Source organism: Dermacentor silvarum, chromosome 3 (genome assembly GCF_013339745.2).
Source record: "Dermacentor silvarum isolate Dsil-2018 chromosome 3, BIME_Dsil_1.4, whole genome shotgun sequence".
NCBI lineage: Eukaryota > Metazoa > Arthropoda > Arachnida > Ixodida > Ixodidae > Dermacentor > Dermacentor silvarum.
Window position 1 is genome coordinate 24058713 of NC_051156.1, and position 12654 is coordinate 24071366.

The following is a 12654-nucleotide window of genomic DNA, read 5'->3' on the forward strand; positions in this document are numbered from 1 at the left end:
TTGCAACAGCCAAACCCATCAACTGTTGCTGTGTTCAATATAACGGTTCTTGCAAATTAACTACTTCGGAGGTGCGGCATTAAAGTCACTAGGGGAACTTTAATATTATACAGGCATCACACTTGTACTCTATCCTATGGATTCGAACACCTCCAAGCTGGGAACACTGATGTTGCAAGAGGCACAAGTTTTCTTTAGCTGTGCCTTTGCCTGCCCGAGTTGACGTGTGCTTTCATTTTCACGATCGCGACACAACCTTTTGCAGGGTTCGTACAGGTTTCCAAGAATAAAATTCAAGGACTTTTCAAGGACCTTTCAAAAAATGTAAATATTTAATACGGTAGTTCACACACGTTACATTTTATTGAACAGAACAACGGAAAGCGATTTGACTTTGTGCACGTACAGTTTCATTCGACCAGATGAAATTCTGAAGCTCAGGGCAGGTCTTTCAGTTCCTTTTCTATTTGCATCTTAATGCTGCTGAGTTCTTCAGCCTTCGCTTTTGCGGTCTTTCTCAAGCTGTTTGATTTCACCTCGTGCGAGATGTCATCAGTTCTCTCAGCCTTTTGTGCATATCCATCTGCAGAAGCCGTTAAATCGGCAACAACTGCCTCAAGATTCTTTTTCTTCGTCTGCAACCCTTCAACTTCTTCCATCCTTGTGCTCCTTTTTGTCTGCTTTGAGTTTTCCTGGTATTCGTCAAAAAGCAGGACGTAATAGTCAGACTTCTGTACCTCTTGTTGCAAGGACGATAAAAAAAATGGTCTGCGCCCATGGCACGCAACATACGCGAATTTTTTTTTCTGCGCAGGAAAACGATTTAGCCACGTTGCTGTCAGGAAACATCCCCTTGAACAAGTCGCCGGTTTGTGCAGGTGATCTGTATGAGTAGTGGGAGGTAATCACGATCATTGTCTGCAGAATTTCTGCATTGGTAACGACCTCGTGTGACTTGTAGGCGCTGTTTAGATGAGTCGCCTGTGATGGAGCCAACCCAGTGGACCGCTCGCTTGTGCTTGGTACCAGGTAGTTCTGTATAGAGTTTCCAGCTGCCATTTGCACGAGTTCACAGTATTTTGCACTTTTCGTGTGGCTTCTGAGAGCAGATTCGTCCATAGAAGCGATGTCGAAGGTCTTTCTGCAGGTTGTACATTTTGCGCGGTTGGGAACTGATGTATCCGGCGCAACCCAAAGTTTGTAATCGTCGTTGCTGAGCCAGACGCTTTGGAATTTACAGGCATTATTCTGAACCATGCGCACCACAACCGAAACAGGGGAAAATGCAAACAAAGCGTCGACGGCACCAGAGCGCGCACGCAGATAAACAAAGCACAATGTGGCCAACAGACAACGCTCAAGCTATGAGACTGTACCTGTTTTCAGTGGGTTGCCAATAAATCCAGCCCAAGGCGAACCCCCCCAAAAAGTGAAATAGTACCAAATTCAACTGTTAAGATTCATGTCTCTGCTTTTTCGTTACAAATAAGCATGATGGCACAACTTGTATTTTTTCCGAGGAGGTCGAGACGCTCTAGCCCCATTGTGGCCAACAACCTATGGCTTTTGGCCAACCCCGAAGTCGAAGCAAGCCAGAGGGGAAAAAAAAGTGCGCAACGGACGCACGCTCGCTTCTGCCTCATAAAAGATCGAGGGAAATGGGCAGCCCTGCTGCTCAGCTCCGACCACCACGAGCAAGATTGGACGACCCGACTTGCCGAGAGAGCCGCCGAGATACAAGATATCTCAGCCGTCTCCTAGATGACGGGGGCAGGAGCGTCTTCGACCCCCCCCTCTTTTGTAAAACGGGTCAAATAATGTTGTTTTCTCTTCTGTCTCCTCGGGCAGGAAGTTTGACTTCGCGGTTCTGGCGTTGCGGAAAGCAATGAAGTTTGCCGGGACCACCTTCAACCGCCATAAATGTGAGTCGTACTGTTGGACCCCGTGAAAACTCCACAAATTCAAGGGTTCTCAAGGACGGAAAAGAAATTCCAGGACTTTCAAGGCCTTGAAAACGGAACTTTCAATTTCAAGGGTTTTCAAGGATTTCAAGGACCTGTGCGCACCCTGTTTTGAATCCTCATGTATCTTCTAGAAAAATGGGTCCATCATTTGAAATCGTGCACATGGGACAACAATTGTAGCATGCTTGCGCATTGCCATCATTCCCTGTCAATAAGTTTGATGCGACGACCTAAAACCACTGTAACTGTGCTTCCAGCTGCCAAAAGAACATATGCTAGAGTGAGGGCTTTTACCGTGACTATCTATACAAATTCACCCAGTGTGCCAAGAACAGATCCAGAAAGTTCCCAAATGTGGAGAAAAAAATGGCAGAAACCATCGTCGATCATTATCTTAATAAATGCAAAGCATTTATCCTCTGCACGTGGCGCAAAGCCCGAACGACCTAACATCATCCCGGAGAAACACTCGCTTGAGGACAGCCACATGTGCGGGCTACAATGCCCAGACAACGTACGATCGGAACCAGAGGCGGTCGCAGACGCTACACGCCGCATCAATTTCGTCTTGGATAAAATGCTTTTGAAGGTCTGCGTCCCGCAAATAGCGGTCCTCCAATCGGCACCACTTGATCTCGGTGGCTTGTTCAGCGATTGTTCTTTAGCCACGCGTCGCTTCTCTTGTTGCTCGAGCTCTCGGCTGCACGGCCCATCAGCTCGTTGCTTCGCCTCTTCGGTACGTATCGCATACCTCTCATCTTCCGCTTGATACATTCAAGGTCCCATTCTATAACTCCAAGTACCGGCCTACGCATAGAGTGCTAGCGCAACCGAGCCATGTTCATTTGTGGCACCCACATCTGTACCGCTGAGAGGAGCAAGGAGAGGAGGCGTCGAGCCAGCAGCAGCGTGCGCGCGGGTGCGTGAAAAAGGGGCCGAGTCAACAGGGGCCAGCGAGCGGGTACATGGGGGGTGCAAACTCTGTGACCACGGACGGCCTCGTGTTGTTTCACCTTGGCTTCAACTAGGCAAAGAAATGCTTCACATTAAAAAAAAAGCATTTTAAAAATATGGTGAACATACTTAAAAATTAGTTTATGCATTTTATGAGTATGCATTGCTTCCCCATTAACACCGTGATTGTGTGAGTTTCTTCATGCATGTGTACAATACTAGAGTGGTAAAAAAAAAAAGTCAGAAGACTTTCAGCTACCAATCGAAAGCTTTTTCACAAGCTTCAGCTCTGAAAGAACAATGCTTTTCACATTGCTCTTCAAAAGCAAAGTAAGAGAAACAGAGAAAGCAAATTCGATGGAGCGAATGGAAACAAAAAACACTATAGAGATTTACCAGAATGGGAAGAAAGAAATAAGAAGGGAAAATCTGTACAATAACAGAAAGGGCAGTGCCTTGCTATTTGAGGCTCGAGCCAGTTGCCTAAGGACAAGAACATACTGGAGCAAATACTTGCAACCAGATGAGGCTGCAACAAAAATCTGTGGACTACTCCGCACGTCCTAAAGGAATGCGAAGGGATTCACCCAGTGACATCCGTAGGTAGGCCCACCTTCCAGGCGTGCTTGAATTTAAAGTGGATGTAAGCATCAACCAGTCAGCAGTCGAGAGAAGCAAGAGACGTTTAAAGTATTGGGAGAAAAAAAGCAGAGAAGAGATTGATAGGACCAGATCTGTTACAGGCATAGGTAGCGATACAAGGTAGATAGATAAATTTCGAGGAAGAGAAAGAAGATTAAGGAGATTTACACAAAAATGCTAGAATGAAAAGCATGTATAGCATACCTGATTAACTCAAGCAGGCTAGCTCCGTTTCAAAAGGGATGACAATAAATCATCATCACCATGGCCACCTATGAAAGTAGTTGAAGACATAGATAGCACCATAGGAGGCTATCACCGGCTAAACGCACAGCTAAAACACGAAAGTCGCCCACCACTCCGCAGAGGCTCGTCGAGGCAACACGGAGTCGAGTTCCAGTGCCACGCCCAGCACTGGGACCGCCACCTGAGGGCAGTGTTGTCGATGGACTCTCATTCTGGACTCGCTCTTAGCTTTTGCCAAGGACTCGCAGCTCCTAGGAGGGCTCTAAATATGCCAGCCCCATCTCTTTGCTAATTCATCTAATTGGCTTTCGAGCTAACCTTTCATAAAAACTGTATTATCATGATCATACCACATGCCCCCCCCCCTCCTCGCCATAAAGCTACTCCCCACCACACAATGAGCAACTACAGAGCGCAACTTTCGCACTTGGCAGTTTACGATGGTTGTGGCCACTCAAGCAGCCATTCGTGCAAAAAACTTGACTGTCTTAGATATCAGTCAAGTGTGGACGTCTTGCCGTTGTTGTGCCACTGTCGTCGTTGTCCTTCTGCAATACCATTGTCCTTCTGCAGTAGTCTATCAACAAATTTGGGGGTCAGGTCTGATTACAGGAGTTTTTCAAAAAGGGCTGACTGATTTGGATACACAGGACTTCACTATCGCGAATCCCTTCACGCATGCTATAGCTTCCTGCGTGCAGAACAGACAAGGAACCCGCATAGCCCGGAGAGCACGGCCAGTGAACAGTACAGAAAGCGTAGTACGAAAGGAGTTGTACAATGGTTAATTACCTTGCTGGCGAGGGTGTCGGGCTTGCCGTCGGCGTAGTACTCGTAGGAAGGGAATGTGAACCCCGAAGGGTGCAGCTGCAAATAGGCAAAATGGCGCCACGTCATCAAGTGTCGACACTCAATGGCTTTCAATTAGTCACCAAAAGAGAGGCATCATGTCGAGGGGTATGAAGTGACACATAATTTGCCCTTTGTGTGCTGCACATACACTGAGTGGCCTAAGGCCAAACATAAGAAAGTCAAACGAGCCTTTTAAAAATTGTGCAGATCCAACGCACACGTTGGAATTCATGTGAAGCTAAGCGTTCGTGAAGTGATCCTTTAAATTAGCTCAATTCACTGCTACATCTTTGGCCACTGGTGTGCACATGTGCTCTCGGGTACCAGTGCTACGTATGGTGACAAATTTTGTACAGGTTTAAGTTTCCTTTCTTCTTGTTTATTTTAAATGTACTGGCCACTCCTTCCCCCATAATGGGTACGTGCCATAGTATCAAAATCATCATCAACACAAGGCAATCATCTCAAATAGCTAGTTGGCGCTGGTTGCGTTCAATGTGAGCTGCGACCCGGCACCCATGGTCAAAAGTGCTCAAAGACTGCATGGCGGCACCTACATATGAAAAATTGGTTGAATAAATACCAGTAATTGGGACAGTGAGCCCCTTCGAGCACCGCCCACACTGAACGCGACTGCACCGCTCGCCCGTTATGGGCATGTGCCATTGTACCGCTGTGCTTGGGGGATTCTCTCCACTGGACACTCTCCATTTTTTAAAGTGAATGCGAACAGCAAGAAGCCGATCAGCGACCGATCCAGGTGAAAGCACAGCAGGTGAAGAAAGGGTCGCTTTAAAATGATGCTCACCAAGAGATGCCTGGTAGCCAAAAGTGATTTGACATTAAATTACGCAGAACAGAGGTGCGTTCACTGGCACTACGTTGTTGGTATCAATTAGCCGTGCTATGAAGGCATCCGCAGTGACACATTTATGCTCAGTTGCCACATAATTAGGCAGCCTGACTTAGAAAATTGAAGATGGTGTTCAATATATCATGCACTCCCCACAATATAGAGAGAGAACTTGAGCAATTAGGTAAACAGAACAAGTATTTCATTTAATAAACAAAATACTTGTTCTATTTACCTCATAGCATCACTCAAGTTCTTTATGTTTGAAAGGTAGCCTGAATAACATGTCTTCACTTACATATATGTACAGGGCATTTTTTTTAGACAATACAGATTTATTAATAAAAAAAGCTATGACCGTGACACACCTGTCGTCTTTGCATACGAGCTCTACTGTGAGGCAGAAATACTTTGCAGCTATTTAAGTTGCATTGAAAAGATGAATAAAAAATTATTTTTGGATGAATCATTTTTTTAGTAACTTGAGGGCAGTTGTCTATATAGAAAACTTGTAGGGCGTGACAATTTATGGAATATCAATTTTTTTTTTTTCAGAAATCCAAAAAGATTGCACGCAATTTGAGGTATTCGTCAACGAAATTTAAGGTCAAATCCAGGCAATATAGAGACTGACCGTTGCGCACCAGACGCGCCATAAAGAAGTGTGGGGCGAAGTTTCCTGAGCCTAGGGGCACATGCTTGCCAGGCAAAGAGTGCCGTAGGTGGAGAGACTGGCCGAGACGTTCAGTTTCAAACTTCCTCGCGCTAGTCTCAGACATGATAGCGGGGCCGCCTTTTCTGCGCTGCCGCGGCGCTCGGTTTTGTGACCTTGCCAAAGTCGTCTCACTCGCTCTCGAGTAGCGGCGCGGCTGCTTTCGCGACGCGCTTCCTCTTCGGGAGTGACGCTCTTCGGCCGCCCCAGCTTCGGGGCAATGTGCTCGGCGCGGACACGGCGGGGCTTTTGTGTCGCCAGGCGACGACGCGGCGCTATAGACGTCAGACTCTGGAGTTTTGCAAGACGCGTAGCGCTACCTGCCGGTGCGAAGATGTAATAATTGAGTAGTGCAAAGTCCAGCTCCCTTGCTAAGTTGCCTAAGCAGCTAGCGAGTGCGAAACAAGGCTTTAACTTAATTCTGGTTCATATTGCGAATGATTTGCGCATTTAACACCCAGAATGAGAGCTATGAATTTCTCCGCTAGTCGGACGCGCCGCCGAACTGCCATAAAGTTCTAGTTGACGATGGCGAGCACGACGACAACCGCGACAGCTCCACGCGCTACGAAGAAACGCCGCAATCGACGTTACTGTTGTGCTGCCATGAACGTGAAGGACTGAATAACAATGTTCAGTTTTACCTATTTCCATCGCGGCGGTATGAAGGGGAAAGGCGAGAGCGCTGGATACGGGCCGTTCGCGTGTTGGGTAAGCGAATTACTCGCATTCTCCACAACACAGCCGCTCACATGAGAAAGTGTGATAATGCTGTTCTGTTGTAATTGTGTTGCGTAGCCCTGATGGGGCACTGTGGCAACTAAGCGAAAACTGAAGAATCTGCAGCCGCCCCTTCGTTGGAAACAGAATAAACAAAGTTGTGAACCATCCTGCGTATGTGCCATCGATGTTTCTACCTGTTTACACACGTCCGCCTCCACTTTACTCAGCAAGTGGAACGGAGAGATTTGGCAGGTCAGTTTAACCAAACATTTTGGTTCCTTTATGAATTCAAAATCGTGTTCTAGGGCATTGTGGTATCGCGAGATCATTTGTAGTTTCGGCTTTTCCGATACAACGAGCACGTTTCGCAATGCACTGAGTCCTCTTGACAGCGTTTCTTTTCTTTTTTGTAATCTGAGCAATAAAGTTGCTGTGGGAGCACTGGATGAGTAATTGCGAAGTAACGCACGTGTGTAGAAAAAAAATGTCGCGTTTGTTTACATTCATTTGTGCGCGTGTGTTGTTTTAAGCTTGAAAGAGCGTAAGATTGGGCGAGTTGGTATTCCATGTCTTGTACTTAATAGCGCATAAAAAGGGGACGAGGCACAGATGGACGACGCGGACACAGCGCTAAGCGTCTGCTGAAAATTCAAGCGTACTGAGCGGTGCTGTAGCTCCCGCGAGACAGAAAGATGCTTCGCGCAGGCACTGTAGGAAGCTTCCTTTCGTTATGTTCGCAGGCTGTTTGCTGCCTTGGAAAACGTTTTCTTTTTGCTGCCCGAAAAAGGCTTTGGAAGAATTTATTCGCTATAAATAATTACGACATTAAACATTACGACAAAATGTTTAACCCTTTGAGGGTCGAATTTTCTTTTCTTTTCTTTTTTTTTTTTGTCAAGTGCGACCCCCCAGGGTCGATTTCTTTAATTGCTGATTTAAATTCTTCGAAAGAACCAATTTCGAAAAAAAAATGGTCGTAATTTTTTTTAGAGTGACCGTAAAGTGACGAGAAATCGTTTGTGTTGTAAAATACACAATGTTTATTCATGAATAAGAAGCTAAGCGCACTGAAAAATAGCTGTGTGCACGTCTGAAAACCGAAACAAGTGAGAAGCCTTCGTCTTATCGCCAACAAGGTGCGATAGAGCTTTTGTGGTCTCCAAAAAAGGAAACGCAAAAACGGCAGCATCGTTTGTGTATATACGCGCCTGCCCGGGAACAGATGTAATCGCGCCGCAGTGAGCGATAAAAAATCGAATAAGAAGCGGTCACCCTTTGAGAGATTTGAAACCAGGTAACCATTAGTTTAGCGCGTGCAACAACTAGCGAATGCTAACACGTGTTCAAACGAATAAATCCCAAAATATCGTTCGCGACAACCTTTAGGTGTGTTTTGCCTTCGATTGTACCCCGCGAATGCGGACACGCACGTATCTCCATTTGCAGTAAATACAAACGGAAGACAACCGTGGAGAAAACATTCGAAGATGCGCGGTAACACGCTCGAACGCCCAGGAAGCGAGAGCTGAAGCGAGAACGCAACTGAAAAGGCCCTGATAAAGCGAGCTTCGTACCACTAACCGTAAGCTACATAGCTAACTGAATTAACCATATATGTACTTCATCGCTTTCACATTATGTGCGTACCGAAATTTAATACATTTAGGCGCTAAAGAACGGACGTCGGAGTGCTTGCCTCGAACTCGACGTTGTACGATGCTCGCTGTACTTGCGAGTTGCAGCGCGCCGAAATAACACCTGAAACTTCTTTTACATTGTACACGTACTTCGCTCTGCTCCCTTTCCGAAGCGTGGATAGACGGAAGAAGCTTTCCAGGTCCTTGATTTTTAGGAAACCGCGCCTCAAACACACCGAAAGACGGGGCTCCATTGTGGCCTATGCAGTTTCGCTTGCGGAAAGCTCTCTCTGCACTACTCAGTTTGCGCCAAGGCTGCGATGGGGGCGCTGGTGGCGGGTTTTTCCGCAGCGCCGCCTGGGCAGAGTCTGAAGTCTATATATCCCGTGGGCTGACGCAGTGACGTCACGGCTTAGCTCCGCCTCTGCGCAGGCGCGGCAACTACGCACGGCGCGGTGTCGTCATGGCTCGGCAAAAGTACAAACCGCATGCAAGCGGTCTCGCGCGCGACAGCGACAAGCAACGCGATGGAGATGGCTGTCGCGTTCGTTCGTCGCCTACAAGTACCGCACGCGAGCGACGTCTCCCCGGTGTTGCCGGTATGTAGGCAGCAAATACGCGCCGAAACTGGCGTGACGCGTACTTTATTATTAATTTAAGTTGATGTGTTTTACTGTAAAGAGCAGCATAAATATTTCTGAAGGTAATTATCCTTGCATGTATCAAAATTTAGCCGTTTGCTTGTTCCGTGCGACAATCGGTAGTACTTGACCGATGTACATCCTGTACAGCGGTGAGCACTGTTAGGGCGAAGACCTCATTAGTATTCAAGTCGTTATAACTTCAACATACCTTCTACTTCAGGGGGGAAATGTGCCGAATACGACGCCTAATGATGATGCCGATAAAATTAATAATAGTTTTCTCTGTTCACCCTAACAGTGCTCCCCACTGTACATTCCGACTTGACGCTATTGGCTAGTCGCTCATAGCACTTCCGGGCGACCGAGCGGCGAATTCTAGATTTCCAGAACCGAGCGATCGAGCGACAAAAACGAGCGATCTATTCGCGCGACGGCCCGTTTCGTCGCTCGAAGCCGTCGCTCGATCGTTGCCGTCGCGCACAAAATTGCACGTCAGGCTTCAAATGGCGCGATTGGGGCGAAAAAAATCGTTCCGCACGTTGCAGAGCGATTTTCACTGACAGCTTTCTGTCTGCAACCGCGGCGAGTGAAACGCTGCACAACACCGCAAGTATGAGCGTGCGGCGTCGGTGGGGAGGTTTCCTTTAGTACCCCGTTGTTGCGGTAATGTATCGAAGCCACAACTCTTCTCCTGGAGGAGTATTTGTTTCTGCAGAACAAACGACCATTGAGTGTGCAAGCACCTGGCACAATTTGTAGCGATAAAGATATTCACGACGGTGACGATCAAGTGGGTACGTGCCGTATGTTGACGGTGGCGTCTGCTCCTGAGCTGGATAGCGTGCAGCGTCTCTGTTAAAACAAATTGTATGAGCAGGAGAAAAAAATTGTTTATGAAGCTCCTGAGCCACAGGCGCTGGTGGGTGCGCTCTGTTAAAACATCATTGAAACTGGTGCGCGACATTGCTCCGCTCAGCTTCCAACACGCGGTAAAACAGGAAAGCGCCTATTTCGACAGCGCTTGCTGTTACGTCATGTTGCTCCGCCCACATCGCGCCGATCGCTGCGACCACTGATCTCCACTATAATTTGCTGGATGCCGCATCGCCGCTCACCGCGGCGGGCGCAAGTGAAGTCACCGGAAGTTAGGAGACGCCCGGCGGCTTGTCCCGGAAGGAGGTGTCTGCTGCCTTTACCAGTGCGCGTTTTAAGGGGATCAAGCTGCGTTAGAATGTTTTTTTTTTTTCGTTCTTTTTTGCGCAATAACAGTTATTCTTTTTTTTTTCTGTCAGGAACATGCCTTTTTGCCAGTCTGAGCCTGTATTCTTGTAATTTTATTTACTTAAAACAATAATATTGATGACCAGCTTTCGAGTGTCCATCATTCACAATAGCGACGCGATCGGCGCGGGATTCCAGCTTTGGAAAGCAGCTGCATAGACAGACAGACAGACAAAGAACTTTATTAAATAGGTCCTGAGAAGCCCTGCCCTAGGGCAGAGCTGCGGGCCGCTCCCACGTGGGGACGGGTAGGCCGAGCCTAACCGCCGCATCGTGGGCTCTCTGGACAGCCCAAGTTTGTCGTGACAGTTCTGAGCTCTGGATGGCAGAGCTCCATTCTTCTTCCGTGATGCGATTGGGCCCCTGTAACGAGGGGCATCGCCAGAGCATGTGTTCTAGATTGCTAACAGCCGCACAGTCGGGGCAAGTAGAGCTAAATGCCTCTGGAGTGATCGAATGAAATAGGGCCAGGTTGGGATAGCACTTAGTCTGAAGCATGCGTAAAGTGGACGACAGAGGTCTAGCCAGTTTTCTATGGGGTGGAGGATAAGTCCTCCTACCCAGGTGATAGTGCTTAGTTATTTCGTTGAAAGTAATGAGAGTACTATCACCTGGGTAGGAGGACTTATCCTCCACCCCATAGAAAACTGGCTAGACCTCTGTCGTCCACTTTACGCATGCTTCAGACTAAGTGCTATCCCAACCTGGCCCTATTTCATTCGATCACTCCAGAGGCATTTAGCTCTACTTGCCCCGACTGTGCGGCTGTTAGCAATCTAGAACACATGCTGCATAGAATTACGTGAAACATGGCATCACATCAGGAACTTTCGATTGCAGTAGGGATGTCTCAGGATCGATCGCGATTGGGCTCGCGCAACACGGCCAACCACATTCGAGAAATTCGTTCCCGATCACGCTTGAACGCGATCGAATATGCTCGGCTACTTATGCGCCAGCAAGGAAACATTTTCCATATTGGATATGTGCTCTAAATTCCGTTTTGCTGTTTTCAGACGGAGTTTATGTATGCTCGTGACTGATATAGCCAGTTTACAGTGCATGGTGTTATAACTCCTCACTGATGTCCTTCCTTTAACACATAGCAAACACGGAGTGGTGAATAACAAAAAGTTTGGTGAAGAAAACTCATGCGCATTTATTTCAAATAATATGTTAACTCTATTAACGGTGCAAGGATATGGTACAAAGGATGCAGGCTAATGCACAAAACATCTTGTTTACTATTAAAAAAAAAAAAAGCCGGCAGATCCCACGCCATGTGGGAATCGATGTTATGCGAAGCAGTGTGCGGGGAGCCTACAACGTTAACGAAACGACCATGAGAGCACCAAGACGTAGGCGGCTCTTTCATAACCTACATGACACGCATGTCATGAGTCCTCGGGAGTCCCTTTAGCTACACCTAAGAGACCTTAAGGCGAAAGCCATAGTCATGCTTATGACTATGACTTCGGCCATCAAGCTTTAGCCTTTTCCTTCACTTAGTACCACATCCGAACCCATTCCGTTGGTTTTTGAGTGTTGATTTTTTTTTTCGCTGAGTCATCGTCATTTTTGCTGAGCCATGCTCATGGCTGACTTCTACCAGCCCCCTTTAGTGTTTCCTTCACTTAGTACCCACGTCCGAACCCGTTTCAGTGGTTTTTGAGTGTTATTCTTTTCGCTGGGTCATTGTAATGACCTACATGACACGCATGTCATGACATTTGTGTCATGACCTATCACTTATGTTCGTCATACACTCCTGTCCTACTATGCCGATTTTGGTACCGACCAAGTTAACGAAACCACCATGAGGGCACCAAGACGTAGGCGGCTGTTTCATGACCTACATGACACGCATGCCATGACATATCATTTATGTTTGTCATATAATCTTGTCATAGTATGCAAACTTTGGTACATACCAAGTTAACGAAACGACCATGAGAGCACAAAGACGTATGCAGCTAGATAGACAGATAGATACTGTCAAAGTAGCAAATGTTCACCAAGGAATGCTTCGCATTAAAAAAAAAATTCTGGAATCTTTCTTTGTGTACACACTTCAGCAATGCTGATGACTACTGGTTGTGAAAAAGAATGTTAAAATGAATTGAATATCGTAGGGACAGCATCAGGT

At 47.0% G+C, this 12654-nt stretch overlaps 2 protein-coding genes across 3 annotated transcripts in view; one reads left to right on the forward strand and one right to left on the reverse strand.

Annotated features, from left to right (window-relative positions):
- The window catches only part of LOC125944183 (uncharacterized), a 321505-nt gene that overhangs the window by 274331 nt on the left and 34520 nt on the right, over positions 1-12654 (forward strand). The gene's annotated exons all lie outside the window — the stretch shown is intronic.
- Positions 1-12654, reverse strand: part of LOC119444262 (endothelin-converting enzyme 2-like) — a 146863-nt gene that overhangs the window by 15653 nt on the left and 118556 nt on the right. For both annotated transcript variants that reach the window (XM_049664509.1, XM_037708686.2), the window contains exon 2: positions 4599-4673. In XM_049664509.1, the coding sequence (XP_049520466.1) occupies positions 4599-4673 (75 nt within the window). The remainder of the gene's footprint in view (positions 1-4598; positions 4674-12654) is intronic.